The following is a 17,106-nucleotide window of genomic DNA, read 5'->3' on the forward strand; positions in this document are numbered from 1 at the left end:
TTTGTAATACCGAATATTTTTATTGTGAACATATATTTTGCAATATTTATTTCTTTGTAACACTTATTATTTTGTAATCTTTATCTCTCTCTAAAATGTATTTTTGTAGTGGGACCTAAGTTACTGTTCACTGTTTTTTGTTTTGTAATCTCTATCTATATCTAAAATGTATTTTTTTGTAGTGGGACCTAAGTTACTGTTTACTGTTTTTGTTTTGTTTTATGTATTACCATAAATTCTGGCCAAAAGCTTGTAAAATTGACACGTTCCATATCCTGTGATACTGTCACAACATGGATCACCGGAACAAGAGATAAATAAATAAATAAATAAATAAAACTGCGACAACTCAAAACTGGCACTGCACTCTGATTGTAAACTTTCTGTTACAAACACATTCAATGCTGAATTTGAAAAATCTGTTTGATTATCAAAGTACTCCAAATCGTTTTCGATCCTCTGTTTGCTTCTTTTTCGCCCATAGTGTAGTTGTAATCAAATTCCTTGAATGTAAAAATTCAACTGGTTCTGTGACTACACTGTTAATGTGTAGTATTTTTCAATGTGTTGATTACACTTGGTTTCATTATTATTATAATTCATTAACAGGCCTCAGTTTATTTTAATTGATAATGGATACTGTGGTTGGTTATTAGGATGGAATAATCACTTCATATTCTTTGAAGATCTCAAAATACATTTCTGTAGTCCAACACATTACTCTCACAGATTTGCAATAATTCTGCAGGCACATTTACATCTATTTCTATTTTTATACTTATCAAGTTTTTTAAGGTGTGTGGTGAAGGGAACATTTACAGGCAGTAGCTAGGAAGACTTGTTATCTGTCAGATCGTTTATATATTGTGAACAGTAATTGTCCTATGCTGGACATGACTTTTACTCATTAAGAATGTCACACTGGAATCGACATATTCTTGCATAATTTGTGTGATGACCTCATTTCTTCTTCTTCCTCATTCTAACAAACAACCTTATCATCACAAATTCTGTAACTATTCCTGCCAGTGTCAAAATGTATTCTCCAGTGAACTTCACTAACCCTGCCACAATCACCGGTTTACTTATGCCATGTTTATTCTGGTTAGTTGTTATTACATGTTAGTACAATGCATTTTCTGTGCTACTCCCAGAACAGAACTTTAACAGTTGCTAGATGGGGACTGTACAACTGGCCCTTACTAGTGTAGCAGCCTGGCCAAAAATTTTCTGTCAAAATTTCATTTTCTTGGATACACTGAGAAGATAATATGTAATCTTTCCTACCTTTTATTCCTGTTAGTCATTTAGTTCCACTGTGGTAGTCTGAATCTATGGATTTTGCTAGTAATTATAGCGCTGATCATTCGCAAACACAGTCAAGCACAAAAACAGTGAATGGCATTCACCCGTTCGGCTTCATTCCAATCAGCTCGTATAGCCACATCCCCTTTTGCCTGCAGGAAAGTGTATTTCTTGATGCAAAGGGGATTCATCTGACAGAGATATCATGTACACATTTAAAAATCAACTTACGAATAATCGATAGACCAACGTGCGCTGTATGCCAGGCGCTTTGTGAAACAAGATTTTTTTTCGTCAAGAATCTGAATTTGCCCCCCCCACCCCCCGCCCTCCTGCCACCCTCTGAAATTGTCACCCGGGGTAGATACCCAGGTTTGCTGCCTGCCCCCTAGATCCGGGCCTGCTGCGCATGTGTGAATCTGGGAGCTTAGGTGCGCTAGTAAATATTTCCGGGTAGCATCTGGCTGCTTGCTGCTATTGCTTATACAGCTAACTGCCACACTCCTGTAGCCAGAAGTGGGAGAAGCTACTACTCACATGTGACTCAATTGCACATGCATATGAGCTCGCTCGCAAGTGCTCAAACGAATCTAATGTAAGCAGTTGAGACGTCATGCTCATCGGAGGCAATTTGTTGTTATGAAGCATTGCATAGTCTTCCTAAAGCCTTTGACACATTTTGATGTTGGCAGATGCTTGTATGAGCACTGTGTTTTGTTGTTGTATACGGTGCATTTACTTGCACCTTGAGTTTTACTTTCGGTTTTTCTTTTTTCCTCTCATTCATGTTTTATTGTTTCAGTATTATTCTGCAGTAGCGAGATACAGTAATATCCTAGATTCATGGTGTTACTTCCCTCCAGCACTAATTCAGACATTAGTGGAGTCCATGCCACATCATGTAGAGCCACTTCTGCATGCTCATGGGGGCCCTACACAATATCAGGCAGATATACCAGTTTCTTTGGCTCTCCAGTGTATATCAAATAAGTCTAGACTGAAGCCCACAAAATGACTATTGCTGTCAGTAACATGGCAAATCATAGATTACTAATGAAATTTTCCACTGATACTTGAGCATACCACTACACTACTCAACAGAAGTATGAGAGATCTCAAGGAATAAACAACTATTTACAAACATGATCATGTACAGCATCGTCAGTGAAATATTTGTGTGTTGCTATTAGTTCAGTTTTTTAGTTTCTACATGCAATAATGTGCAATTAATTTTTCCATGTTTAGTTACTTTAATTCATTTATTTGTGTTTGATACGGGGAGGGGGGGAGGGGGGGGCCTAGGATTATGTGTAGCTTTCACTGGTCTATATGATTATGATCTGTGTCTGTTGTGAGATCCTGAATGAAGATTTAACTGCTGTTGATGAATTACTGGAAGCTGCATTTGGCAGCTTTTGATGATCAAAATATACATCTGTGAATTTGATTGGTGGTGGATTATCAGGATACTTCCTGTTGTCACAAACATGTTATGAAGCCTCCCAGTTTCTTCTAGTGCAATGTCTGATGGAGGGCCCAAATCTAACACCAACCTCCACCACCCCCAAGGACCAGCTACAAAGGAGAGACCCCTTATCATACGTTAGCATCCCGGACTGGAACAACTGAACCACATCCTCCATCAGGACTTTGATTACCTGTCATCATGCCTTGAAATGAGGGACATCCTATCTGAGATCCTTTCCACTCCTCTTAAAGTGGTGTTTGGTTACACACCCAACCCCCTACAACCTCGTAATCCACCCCTAAGCCAATCCGAATCCCAATCCCAACCCCAAGCCACAGGCATCTCATCCCTGAGGGAGACACTAGTGCAAAACCTGCCAATTCATCCACCAAGCACTTACTATTCCAGTCCTATCACAGGTTTATCCTACCCCATCAGAGGCTGGGCCCCAGCCATGTCACACAATAGCACTGCTGCAGTCACTGCAGACCTTTTTTATATTGGTATGACTACCAACCACCTGTCTACCAGGATGAACGGCCACTGCCAAACTGTAGCCAACACCATGGTAGACCACCTTGTGGCACAACATGCAGCTGAACTTAATATGCTTGATTTCAATGGTTGCTTCACGACATGGGTCACCTGGCTGTTCCCCTCCACAACCAGCTTCTCTGAACTGTGTAGATGTGAGTTATTCTTACAACACATTCTGTAGTGATTCGAGGATTTCTGTGTAAATTCTAGAACCACTCAGCCTTCTACCATCTTGAACACATGATATTCTGGATATGAGTGTGGGTTGGTAGAATCCTACCTACTGCACGTCACACGTTTGTGTGAACAGGTTTAAAATCAGTCGCGGGAAGAAAGTAGACGCAGCAGTCAGACGGCACAGACAAGTACCTGTCGGACAATCCATAGATGTTTTAGTGAGTGTGTAAGGAAGAACCATGGAGTTTATATGCAGCTCTGTGCTTATTGTGTCATTGACTATTGTTATATAAACAAGAACAGTTGAAAAAGTACTCTTGTAGACTCTTGACGCAACCTTGTTAGGGGCAAGACTCATTTTAAGCTTCGTGTTAATAAAGATCATGGTATCCAAGCCAACTTTCTTTTAACTACAACTCAATTTGTTTCTAATATCCGTCTGTACAAGAGACATGCAGGAAGTTGCATATTAATGTGGAAAGTGAAATTTTTATTGTTAGTTGATGAAAAGTAAAGTTTGTATGTCTACTTATTTTATATTAGAAAGAGTTTAAAATTCCTGTACCTTCTGTTATTTGACGGAGAAGAAGTTAAGAGGGTTTCCAGCAGCAAGCTATTCAGTAAAGAAGAGTGGCAGCAAAGTCAAAGTAAGTCACCTCGTAAAGAAGTGTAAGGTGGTTTGGGGAATAAGCCGATATAACTCAGATCCACTCTCACACTCAAAGTCATCAGAACGTTGGTATTCTCTGCTCCTGAAATGATCCCAGCCTCAACCTACAGCAATTTAGTGTCCTCCCACCCTCCACCCAACAATTTCTGCTCCCTCTGTCCTATCACCTCCTCCATATTCATGTCCCCTCATCCTCACTGTGAGTCAATCTCTACCAATGCACCCATGCATCTTTCCACTTTCCTGCTCCTCTCCTTTTCCAATTCCCATCCCCATGGGTCACAGCATCCTGAAGCGTTTACTAGCAGTCTTGTCCTGCCTCCATCTAGTCCCTGTGTGCTCTGCCAGACAGTGCTCTTCTCTCACTCCAAATTGCTACTTTCATTCAATATGACACTTGCATTCTGGTACAAGCTAGCAGAGATGGCATTTGCTCACTTGTATGAAAGTGCGTGTTTTCTTTTCTGAAGAAGCCTTTGGTTGAAACCTAATGTGTAACTGTCTTTTCATTGTGCCTATCAGCAACTCAATGTGTCATCTTTATCATGAGTAGCAATCTATCTTTTCCTAACATTACTGAGCTTCCATTGCTTAATATTTGGGAGAAGCATGATTATTTTACCTCAAAGACTGTTAGATAAATGTAGGGAATTGGTATCTGAGAAAGATTAAATAATTCTGTGGGCATCATTGTATTCTCACACCAGGATCATGAGAAAATGATAATAAAGAAATCAGAGTATGTACCAAGGCATGCAGAAAGTAATTTTTCCCTTACTCCATAAGAAAGTGGAACAGGAGAAAAATTAATTAATACTGATACAAAGTACTGTCAGAGATAGACTATGGCTTATAGGCCATGCACCAACGTGGCAGAGTCATGGGACAGCAACATACACATACACAGATAGCAGTAGTATCTCATACATAAGGTATAAAAGGGCAGTGCACTGGTGGAGCTGTTATTTGTACTCAGGTGATTCAAGTGAAAAGGTTTCCAATGTGATTATGGTCACACAACAGGAATTAACAGACTTTAAATGCAGAATGTTAGTTGGAATTAGATGCATGGGACATTCCATTTCAGGGAATTCAATATTCGATACCCACAGTGCCAAGAGTGTGCCGAGAATAAAAAATTTCAGGTATTACCTCTCACCACAGACAATCCAGTGCCTGAAGGACTTCACTTCACGACCAAGAGCATAGGCATTTGCATAGAGTTGTCAGTGCTAACAGACAAACAACACTGTGTGACATAACTGCCGAAATCAATATGGGACATACGACAGATGTATCCATTAGGACTGTTGTTAACGGGAAATTACAGCAGATGACTGATGTGAATGCTTTTGTTAACAGTACGACATCGCCTGCAGTGCCTCTCCTAGACCCTAGATGACTGGAAAACTATGGTCTGGTCAGATGAGTCCTGATTTCAGCTGGTAAGAGCTAATGGCAGAGTTCAAACATGGTGCGAACCCTATGAAGCCATGCACCAAAGTTGTCAACAGGCACTGTGCAAGCCGGTGGTGGTACTATAATGGTGGCTGTATTTACATAGAATGGACTGGATTGTCTGATCCAACTGAACGAATTATCAACCAGAAATGGTTATACTCAGCTACTTGGAAACCATTTGCAGCCATTCATGGATTTCATGTTCCCAAACAACAATGGAATTTTTATGGATTACAATGTGCCATGTCAACGGGCCACAATTGTTTGTGATTGGTTTAAAGTACATTCTTGACAATTCAGGTGAATGATCTGGTCAACGAGATAGCCTGATGTGAACCACATCGAACATTTATGGTACATAATTGAGAGGTCAGTTCATGCACAAAATCCTGCACTGAGAACATTTTTGCAATTATGGACATTTACAGAGGCAGCATTGATCAGCATTTCTGTAGGGGACTTCCAATGACTTACTGAGTCCATGCCACATCGAACTGCTGCACTATACCAAGCAAAAGGAGGTCTGACAAGATATTAGGAGATATCCCATGACTTTTATCACCTCAGTTTATATTTATCTGTAGTAATTCATAGAATAAGGAGAAAATGGAAATACATATTACACTTACGAACAAGAAAAACAATAAGATAAAGCTACATAAATCAAAATTAAAGATGCTCATTGAAACAGAATGGATTCTTTTAGTCAATAAGTGAGCTTTAGCACTAAAGGGAAAGGGGCAAGTAAAAGAAACTAGGAACAAATAACAGAAAGAGAGAATGCTGTAAAATATTAACAAAAAAGCATTACAAAAATAATGAGGGTATTATGCATTGTACTTTTCATTTCTATTCACATTATTATGATAAACAATTTACCTTTCCTTCCACTTCCAACACGCAAACAGAGGGGCATGAGCAAATTCATCAACATATTTTCTGTTTTTTCTTGAGTTGGAAACACTGAGCTGCCCCCACAAACTTGTTCCAATGAATAGGTTTCCTGTAAACATATGGTAAGTTAATGTAATAGTAATTCACAGATAATCCATGTCCAAACTGTATACTGATTTGACTTGTAATGACTAATGTACAAAAATTATGTTGACTCTGGAGTTGAAATAGCTTCATAGTTCTGACTTCATGGAAATAAAGGAAAAATGAGAATAAAACAATTTGAATTTGAAGATAATTACCTGCCATTTCATTACTCTCTTCTTTATGAAACCTCTGTCCCTACTTAGAAATGTTTCATGGTAACATGTACAACAAATGTTATTTCATCTTCATTCTGAGAAGATTTTTCAAATGATACTACTTGTCTTGGATATCACATACAAATAGAAAAAAAATATAGTGCTGAATTGGGGAAGAAAACAAAGGCATACTATCATTTTATCTTCTTGAAAATTTCATTGTCTTGTATCAGGATACAACCTTTTTAACACACATTTCCTAAGAATGACATTCTGTTTTTCCAAGGGTTATCTACAAGATACAATTTCACTCAAATAGCACCAAATAACTGAAAGAAATTAGGTGTTCTTTTCAATCAGATAACAAAGTGAAAAAGCCTAGAGAAAGATACAAAAATCAAAATAACGAAAGAAAGGGTGAGTTAGAAAAGGTATGTATCAGTATACTGTTGGACAGAAATTACGTTGTTCGTCAGCATTTCTTTTTTTTTCAGCAGAAAAAAAATAATTAAGCAGTCATAAAACTGCTATGAAGATCACTTATTCATCAAAAAATTCAAGTATTATTATTGGACAGGCAGCCAACAAATTGGCAGCTAGGAAAAAAAAATTTCATGAGACCTTCTATCATTCTATGAACTCTATTTATTACACAGTGAATGTTGAACAGAGGGTTAATATAAATGTGATTGTATAACAGCTCTTGTTCAGGTAAATCGTTACATAGGTTTATGTAAGTATATTTGGAATACAGTAATGTACTAAGAGTTGTTGGAAACTGTAAACTCAGAGAAGAATATATTAGAAATTAAAATATCTCATTTGCTAGATGAACAGTTGTTTTGCGTGATGAACAAAATGAGTACAGAATATATTTTTACAAGGAGAGAGAGGATTAATCATGTAAGGCATTGTTTTGTAACACATAACTTTTCTTTGTAAGACATTCATGGAACTTACACATTATAACATGGAGGTCAGAAAGATTCACAAGAAGGCAGTGCTAGTCTTACTGAAATGTAAATTTTAAATTACTGTGAAATGAAAGTTTTTACCTCAATAAAAATGATAAGGTTACATGAAGTTTTGCACTTGTCACAAAAACACACTGTAAGATCCTGTTTACATTGTTATTGCATGATACTTCATGTTATAGTGTTAAAACTGCTCACTATTATGGAAGATGAATCTCATGTACTGTATGAACTAGTTAGGTAGAAAGCTCTTTCAATAATAATGCATGTAATTTATGACAAGAAAGGAAGGCTCTTCTATGTGACACTTGATGTGCAGCATACTTAGTAGAGATTAATGCCGGTGTATGATGGTCTGAGAGTGCATTTCTCAGCTTCAGTGGGTGAGTTCAGAATTAAAAACTATACAACATTAACACTTCTTAAAATATCTAATCAACATTTTAGTAAACCAAATATAAGTGAATGTCTGTGTTATCACTTTTGTGCACTCATGGTACATTTCTAGCTCTAAGCAGGTGCAAAGTGATACATTATATTAGATTTTGTGGCAAGCAGAAGCAGTGACCAGCAATGGAACTTAATTCACTAACCCTAGGCAGACAAAAAATGACCACAAAGAATGTCCAACTTCAAGAGGTCCTCTTATCACAGATGAGTTTCATATTTGGATTACAGATAAAGGGCAAGATGACACACATAAGAGTCAACAGCTGCCTATCCTACGTTTTTCCTGAAGAAACTTGTGATTTTGTACTCCGTAAATGTAGGTGGAGACAGCCCAAACACAGACATCTCAAGTGTAACTAGAAAATATGTAGTATATGTTACTATTATTACTTAGTTTTAATTGCAAAGTGTTATTGAAAGGCAACTTTGTGTCATTAGTTGACAGTGACCACAAAAAACTGCCTGACACAGAAAGTGAAGAATCCAGAAGACTTATTGTATGTCAATGTAACTTCATACACATACACACCATTGTTATGTATATAAATGGTCAGAGTGCATTAGTGTTGTTCATGTTTAGTGATATTAAGATCTGGTAAGATTTATGTGTGTGATCATCATCAGACGTTGGGTAATCACTTCGAGAGTCATGGAGATGCTGCATACTCTTATCAGGCAGCATTATCAGCACCTGACAAAGTTTGCAAATGGTCTCATTGTGGGTCTCCAATTGGCCAGCTGGTTGAATCATGCAATATCCAGATTTGTGGGGCATTCCTATGTGACAGTGGCCTAATGTTGGACTGCGTCAGACTGTAAGGACAGGTATACTTGTCATCAAGGTTCTGGTTGACCACATCTGACCATAAAAAGGGAGGATCACTGTACTGTGCACAAAGTACATTATAACATCTTCACTTCAGCACCTGCCATATGATCACAAGTAAGGAAATCTCTGCAACATTCTATATCAATCCACATTACTGATCAGGGACTCACAGCCATCAGACTTGGAAATTACTGTCCCATGTATAAGCTGCTGTTAATGCCACAACACAAACTGTGGATTTTGGAGCAGTGCCATGACTGGAAAACATATAATGAATGGCACTACATTGTGTACAGCAATGAATCAGGGTTCTGCATTACCCCAGATTATGATCATTGGCAAGTGTGGCAGTGATCTGGGAAGAGGACCCACAGTTCCTAGGCTGCAGGGAAGCAAACTAGTGTTTCTCCTGGTGTCATGGTATGAGAAGCCATCAGGTATAACTTCAGATCACGTCTGATACAGAGCGAGGGAACCCTCATTGCACATCAGCATGTCATGGGCATCCAGTGTCCTCATATGTTGCCTCTCATGTGACAGTATCATGGTACCATTTTTCAACAGCACAATGTTTGTACACATATGACACATGTCTCTACATATGGTCTGGGTAATGTTGTGGTACTCCTGTAGCCAGCAAGACCCTGATCAATCCCAAGTAGAACATGTGTGAGACCAGCTCAGACATCCATAATGTCCAGTCCTAGCATCCAGGATACCAAGGACCACTTGTAGGCACAATTGCCTCAGGAGAGGAGAGAACATCTTTATGGCACCCTTCCCAATTGAAACAGTGCCTCCATCCAGGCCAGAGTGAGTGCAATGTCATTTTGGTAAGAGGGCTCATACTGCCAATTTCTCTGTAAATTTGCCTAAATTTTTTAACATCACATGACCTCTCAACATGTGAAGTTTCATTTCTTTTCTGTACTCCCCTTCTGAGTACTTAAGTTTTTATGTCAGGTATTACTGTTTGAAGTGATGTCCAGTTAAAGAGTGTGGTAAGAGCAAAATACATAGAAAAACCATCACTGTTCACAGCAGTTACTGAAAAATGTTGCTGTACGATAGTACTAGAGTGAATGTAGTGAAAGTATGAGAATAATACATGCATTAATTCTTCACTGCTGAAAACAGTGATTAGTTTTCACAGTTTTTGGGAATCATTAACAAATATCCTTTAACTGAATATTTTTCTTTATTGCTGATACATCATTTGGATACAAAGAATAACAATTTGAATAATTGCATCAGACACTGCAAGACACACGTCATGAGCAGACAAAAATGTCTTTTGAATTCTTAGGTAAAGGGCAGTTAGTGATTTTAGGGGAGACAATTGATATACTTTATAGCATCAGATGAAATTACTGGAGCATCATTTATATGGAAAGTTAATGGATTTTTGTTCAATGTACTGCCAAGTAAAAATTAACATTGATGGAGTGCTTATGCTAGCAAAAAGGAGTGATGCTAGAACTCTTACTTAGTATCTGACCCACTACCTGCTTTCTTTGTTGTGGTATTTGATAGGAAATGTGAATATCTGAAAATTTTTACTAATACCTTGTACCACAAGCATTCAAATGAACAACATACTGTGTACAAAGTTACTGAGTGAAGGACAATACTTCCTTCACATACAGGTACGAATGCCTCTCTATTCCAACAAATCTCTACACTCTGCTTCATCACTTTCCACAAATGCAGCATCTGGGGCTTTCACACAACTCATACAGTGATATGATCTTCATGCTATTGTGGGGAACCTTCCCAACAGTATGCCTGATGACAACTGAGGTTACAGCTGTAAAGAACAGCAGCAATTTTCCTGGATTGTGCAATGATAGTAGCAGTAGCCGTATTGACAAAAATGAATATAATCACTTCTTAAGTAGGGTGTAGTACAAACTACATATTCTTTACACCAATATTGTGTGGGTGAATATGAATTTTTCTGGTGTATTCTGTCGATGAAAAACTCTTGGTTTGACTTCTACTGAAGATAATGGTATGACATTCATCAAAACGTCATGGCATTTCAACATTCTCACCAGGATGGAAATCCAGGAACTTTTCAACAGCACTGCATTATATGGATTTCCAATCCAGATGAACCTGTGGCAGTTACCAAATTTAATTATTTTCACAGAAAAATATTGTGTCAATTATTTGGTTGAAGATGAGTATTCAACAAAAGATATATAAACTGAATACAAGTAAGTTAATACTGCTATTGTTGTGAAGTCTAACAATAGTACATCAACGACCTGCAGCTGTGTCAAAAATACTCAACTGAGATATACCTATTGGACAAATCTTATCAATAGGTATAGTGGCTAGCAGAATAGCAGAGGCTGGAACTCTTTTCTCATGAGCATGAGAAATAATATGTATCAAAACAAATGCTTCTATCCATTCATTCACATTCTACAATCATTTAAAAAAGCACTTTGTCCAAGCTCTGAAGAACAGTATTCAATAACAATGGTGTGAGGAATGCTTGAGTGTGAAAGTAATGCAATAGTAGCTTTTGAAAGTACTCTGAATGCTGTAACCTAATGTTTAACACATACACACAAAAAACAGCAGTTACCAATGTGTATAGATATGCCTAACTGAGCGTTTGGTGTCACTTAACAGCAATGAATACTTGCTTCATAAAATGTTGTGAAATTTAGTAGAACAAAACCTAACGTCCAACTAAGGAATCCTAAAGAGAGATGTTTTATTAAAAGTTTCCTTGTCATTTTTCAATAAATTGAATGGGGTACATGAGAAAGTAAGAACAGCTGTTGGAAGATGTTGTCATCAGAACTCTGCTGCTATATGGCAAAACAGTAACTACCTTTAGCACTCACAAGTTAACATAGTATTTCAAAGACATTATTTTTCTCAAAAAGGAAAAGTGTTAGAACCTTTTACAAAAATGAGCTGCTTTGAATAACAAAAATGTAATATCAGTAATGGAATAAAATATAAGCATTCAAGGAACCCTCTAATAAGCATAACTTGATTTCTATGTTAAAGTACGAAATGTAAGCACTTATCAAGTATTACGGCCATGGCAGTTGACATCTAATCAGTAGCTATTTTAATGAAGGAATGTGGAAAGTAGAGTCATAAAATGCTGTTACTGAGAATAGGAACTGAGCATGTCCTGTGCTTCTAGGTATATGCAAGCAAATTACATTACCAGTAGTTGTAGCTGTACAGTATAAAGGCAAGAGGGCAGAAATATTCTGAAGGCAACCGTTAAGAATAAGAATATTTTTGGAGGCTATACACAAGCTTTAGTACACAAAAGAGAGTAAATTTCTCAGCAAGAAGGGTTACAATTCAGAATAAGAGAAACATGTTCAAATACTGGTGGGTTAACTGAGGGCTTCTACGTATGTCAAAAAAACGCATTCCTCAGGCAGATCCCCTAGTCAGGGAAGCCAAAAGTCAGATGGCAAACCCAAAGGGCATACACTAGATTGACTTTCAAAAAAATAGTAAACTATAAAAAGGTATTTTGATGCGTATAAGGCAGGGAAAGAAATGATAAACTTTGTTATGAAGAAAAGTGCAAGTAGTGCACTATACTGAAGAAGTAACAGTTAAATTAGTGAGAAGTTACATCAAGGAAATTTCTGTGAGTATATGTACCATTAGATTGAGACCAGCAGAAAGAAAATATGCACAAGTAACATACCTCAAAGGACTGTTCTTCTGTATAACCAAGTCTATTACTTAGTCATTCAACGACACACATCAAAAAAAGTTTTGCATCACCTCGGTTCCAAGAGTTCTGGAACCTGTATAGAAAATTGGAATAGAGCTCAACATAAACATCATTTCTGCCCTTGTTTTTGCTCATAAAAACCACACATTGCATATTGTACCACCATACAGCGAGACCTTCAGAGGTGGTAGTCCAGATAACTGTACACACCAGTACCACTAATACCCAGTAGCACATCCTCTTGGATTGATGCATGCCTGTATTCATCATGGCATACTAGCCGCAAGTTCATCAAGGCACTGTTGGTCCAGATAGTCCCACTCCTCAACATCAATTCGGTGTAGATCCCTCAGAGTGGTTGGTGGGTCACGTAACCCATAAACAGCCATTTTCAATCTATCCCAGGCATGTTCGATAGGGTTCATGTCTGGAGAACATGCTGGCCACTCTAGTTGAGTGATGTCGTTATCCTGAAGGAAGTAATTCACAAGGTGTGCACAATGCGGGCACGAATAGTTGTCCATGAAGACAAATGCCTTGCCAATACGCTGCCGATGTGGTTGCACTATCGATTGGAGGATGTTATTCACGTATCGTACAGCCATTACAGCACCTTCCACGACCACCAGTGGCGTATGTCGGCCCCACATAATGCCATCCAAAAACATCAGGGAACCTCCACTTTGCTGCACTTGCTGGACAGTGTATCTAAGGCGTTCAGCCTGACCAGATTGCCTCCAAACATGTCTCTGATGATTGTCTGGTTGAAGGCATAAGCAACACTCATCGGTGAAGAGTTCACGAACCTCTTGCCGACCCCTGTTCATGAGTCTTGGTATTCTGACATTAGCCACTCAATATATGTATTCCCTACTGTAATTTCTTGTTCAGAAAGGTGTGCAGTATACTGCTGCATCCATTTTCAATAAGCTACCACTTGAATTCACAAATCTTAGAAGTAATCCATGCACTTTCAAATTGAAACTGAAGAGTTCCCTCATGGGTCACTCCTCCTATGCTGTTGAGCAGTTCCTTGAAAAATTAAGCTTATTCTTGTTGTATTGTTGATTGTGTGTACTTAAGCTTATGGATTGACTTTTTTTCGGGTTCATCAACATTTCATTTTTATCTGTAATTACTTTTATGTTGTAATTTCATGTACTGACACATTCCATGACCTTGGAGATTTGGTCCTCAATATGGTCCTTCAGAACTTGACGTGTAAATCAATAAATGAGAACATGATGCCAATCCTGAGTGGTCCATTCGGCATGTTGTTGGGCCCATCTGTACCATGCTGCATGGTGTCATGGTTGCGAAGATGGACTTCACCATGGACGTTGGGAGTGAAGATGCACATCATGCACCCTATTGGCACAGTTTGAGTTGTAACACAGCGTCCTGTGGCTGCACAAAAAGCAATATTCAACATGGTAGTGTTGCTGTCAGGGTTCCTCCAAGCCATAATCCATTGTAGCGGTCATCCACTGCAGTAGTAGCCCTTGGGCAGCCTGAGCAAGGCATGTCATCGACCAGTTCCTGTCTCTCTGTATCTCCTCCATGTCCAAACAACATTGCTTTGGTTCACTCCAAGACGGCTGGACACTTCCCTTGTAGAGAGCCCTTCCTGGCACAAAGAAACAATGCAGATGCGGTCGAACCGCGGTATTGGCTGTCCAGGCATGGTTGAACTACAGACAACATGAGTCATGTACGTCCATCCTGATGGAATGACTGGAACTGATCGGCTGTTGGACCCCCTGTAATAGGTGCCATTAATGCATGGTTTTTTACATCTTTGGGTGGGCTTAGTGACATCTCTGAACAGTCAAAAGGACTGTGTCCATGGTACAATATTCACAGTCAACATCTATCTTCAGGAGTTCTAGGAATGGGGGTGATACAAAACTTTTTTTGATGTGTGTAGATGGCTACATAGCCCACTGATTACATTAACAATATCCAGTTAAAACTTCCTGGCAGATTAAAACTGTGTGCCCGACCGAGACTCGAACTCGGGAACTTTGCCTTTCACGGGCAAGTGCTCTACCAACTGAGCTACCAAAGCACAACTCACGGGCGGTACTCACAGCTTTACTTCTGCCAGTACCTCGTCTCCTACCTTCCAAACTTTACAGAAGCTCTCCTGTGAACCTTGCAGAACTAGCACTCCTGAAAGAAAGGATATTGCGGAGACATAGCTTAGCCACAGCCTGGGGGCTGCCAGGAAGTTTCATATCAGCGCACACTCCGCTGCAGAGTGAAAATCTCATTCTGGAATATCGAGTTAGTATGCAGAACTTGTTAACTGATTCAAAACTGTCAAACAAGTTCCTATTTACTGAGCAGGTATATGGTGGATATTTACAGTGGTACCTTGTACACATAATTATGAAGAATTTCCCTTATTGTCTCACATAACATTTATAATTTTGGTTATTCAAAAATTCAACTGTGGATCAGAAAGGTTGTTTAATGAAAATGATTTGAGTTTGTTATTCAAAATATTGCCTTATATGGGGTGTTCAGAAATTTCCATTACAAAGTGCTAGGACTCGTAGAAGAGAGTGAGTACATAATATTATGGATAGGACCCCATGTCTTTAAATGTACTGTTTCCATTCTACGATGGTTTCAGTTCAGATGTTTAACGTATCCATGTCTGATGAGGGAAAGAGAAAAATCTGTTTGTCCTGGTACGCAATAGGGTAGATAGGATTATATGTATTCCTATGTACTTCTTCTTGCAGGGTTGTACACAAAGTTTAATCTACGAGACTCCTGAAGAAACAGAGGAAGATCTACTGGCATGAGCTCTGGCAGATGCCCTAGAAACAGAAGGTACACCAGGGGGGATGGAGGATGTGTACCAGAACATACTTCATAGGTCAATGTCTGTAACCATGTTGGTGGTCATGACATTGAGCTGCTGTAGTAGTGCACCAGTACTGTTCTGTACGTACAGTATGCTAGGTTCCTTTCTGTTTTGGAATAATGTAAAAACATAATGCTTAAATGATAATACAAATAAATGTGCTTAGATGAGAAACGGTTGTCTTGTTATGGTCCCTTTCAAATTGTTACCTAATAACTTTACTGCATCACGCCTAATTCAATTCCTCAAAAAGAAGGGGGTGGGTTAAACATCCAAACTGGAACCATCAAAGAGTGTAAACGTTATGTTTCTGGACATAGGTTCCTGTTCAACATATTATTTACTCAGTGGCCTCTGGAAAGGCCTGGATGTTTGTAACAGGAATCTCTGAACACCCTGTAAATGAGGTACTGTAACTCATTGAGTAGAGCATAAGTGATTTTCATGCTAGGACATTTCATTATTTCTATTAAGGACTAACTTAAAAACTTCTAGTGTTATACTTATCAGTGTTATACAGGGTGACAAAGAAAAATGGGAACATTTCCACAACCCAATAAAACTGGAAGTGATGAAGGAAAGAAATTGCATTCATAGTAATTGAAACCTTACAACTTTCCGACTTATGAAACATTGATGGCATTTGTCATTTTTTAAAAAAATTACATCCTTAAGAAGGTGTCCTCCTGTACAAATACATTTGTGGAATCTACTGTTGAGACTCCTCATTGATACTGCAACATCTCAGCTGGAAAACTGTGAATTGCATCCTGAATTCTCTGTTTTAACTCATCCAGGGTTCTTGGTTGAGTCGTGTAGACTTCGCTCTAGAGGTAGCCCCACAAGAAAAAATATCACAAACAGATAAATCTGGCACTCTAGAGGGCTAGGGAATGTTACCAAATTGTGAGATCACACTGTTGCCAAACAATTCTCGCACATATACCATTGATTGCCATGCAATGGGTGATGTCGCTCTGTCCTGTTGAAACCAGGCTTCTTGAACATTTGGAAAGTTGTTCACTGTAGGTGTAATGAAAGTTTTTAACATCTCCACATAACGATCGACATTGAAAGTTATTGTGTTTCCCTGATCATTTGTGAAAGAATATGGTTTGATAATCCCATATGATGAAACACCACACCATAATGTCACTTTACTAGCATGTAGAGGGTGCTAATTAAGGTCATTAGGATTTGTGTTTGTCCAGTAATGCTGGTTTTGTTTATTCAGATAACCTCTAAGATGAAAATTGGCTCATCTGACATCCACAACTTGTTTATAAATTCATTGTCATTGTTTATTTTTGTTATCATTTGTTGACAGAATCCTAATCGTAACTGGTAATCATTGTCCTTCAATTGTTGCACCATCTGTAGTTTGTACCGTTGAAATTTTAAATCGAGATTGAAGAATTCTGCGAACACTCTCCCGGG

The 17,106-nt window shown here is 38.5% G+C and overlaps 1 protein-coding gene across 1 annotated transcript in view; it reads right to left on the reverse strand.

The window, feature by feature from the left end:
- The window catches only part of LOC126416075 (protein unc-80 homolog), a 1,008,688-nt gene that overhangs the window by 128,874 nt on the left and 862,708 nt on the right, over positions 1-17,106 (reverse strand). The window contains exon 56 of the mRNA XM_050083557.1: positions 6,498-6,621. Within this exon, the coding sequence (XP_049939514.1) occupies positions 6,498-6,621 (124 nt within the window). The remainder of the gene's footprint in view (positions 1-6,497; positions 6,622-17,106) is intronic.

Source organism: Schistocerca serialis, chromosome 8 (genome assembly GCF_023864345.2).
Source record: "Schistocerca serialis cubense isolate TAMUIC-IGC-003099 chromosome 8, iqSchSeri2.2, whole genome shotgun sequence".
NCBI lineage: Eukaryota > Metazoa > Arthropoda > Insecta > Orthoptera > Acrididae > Schistocerca > Schistocerca serialis.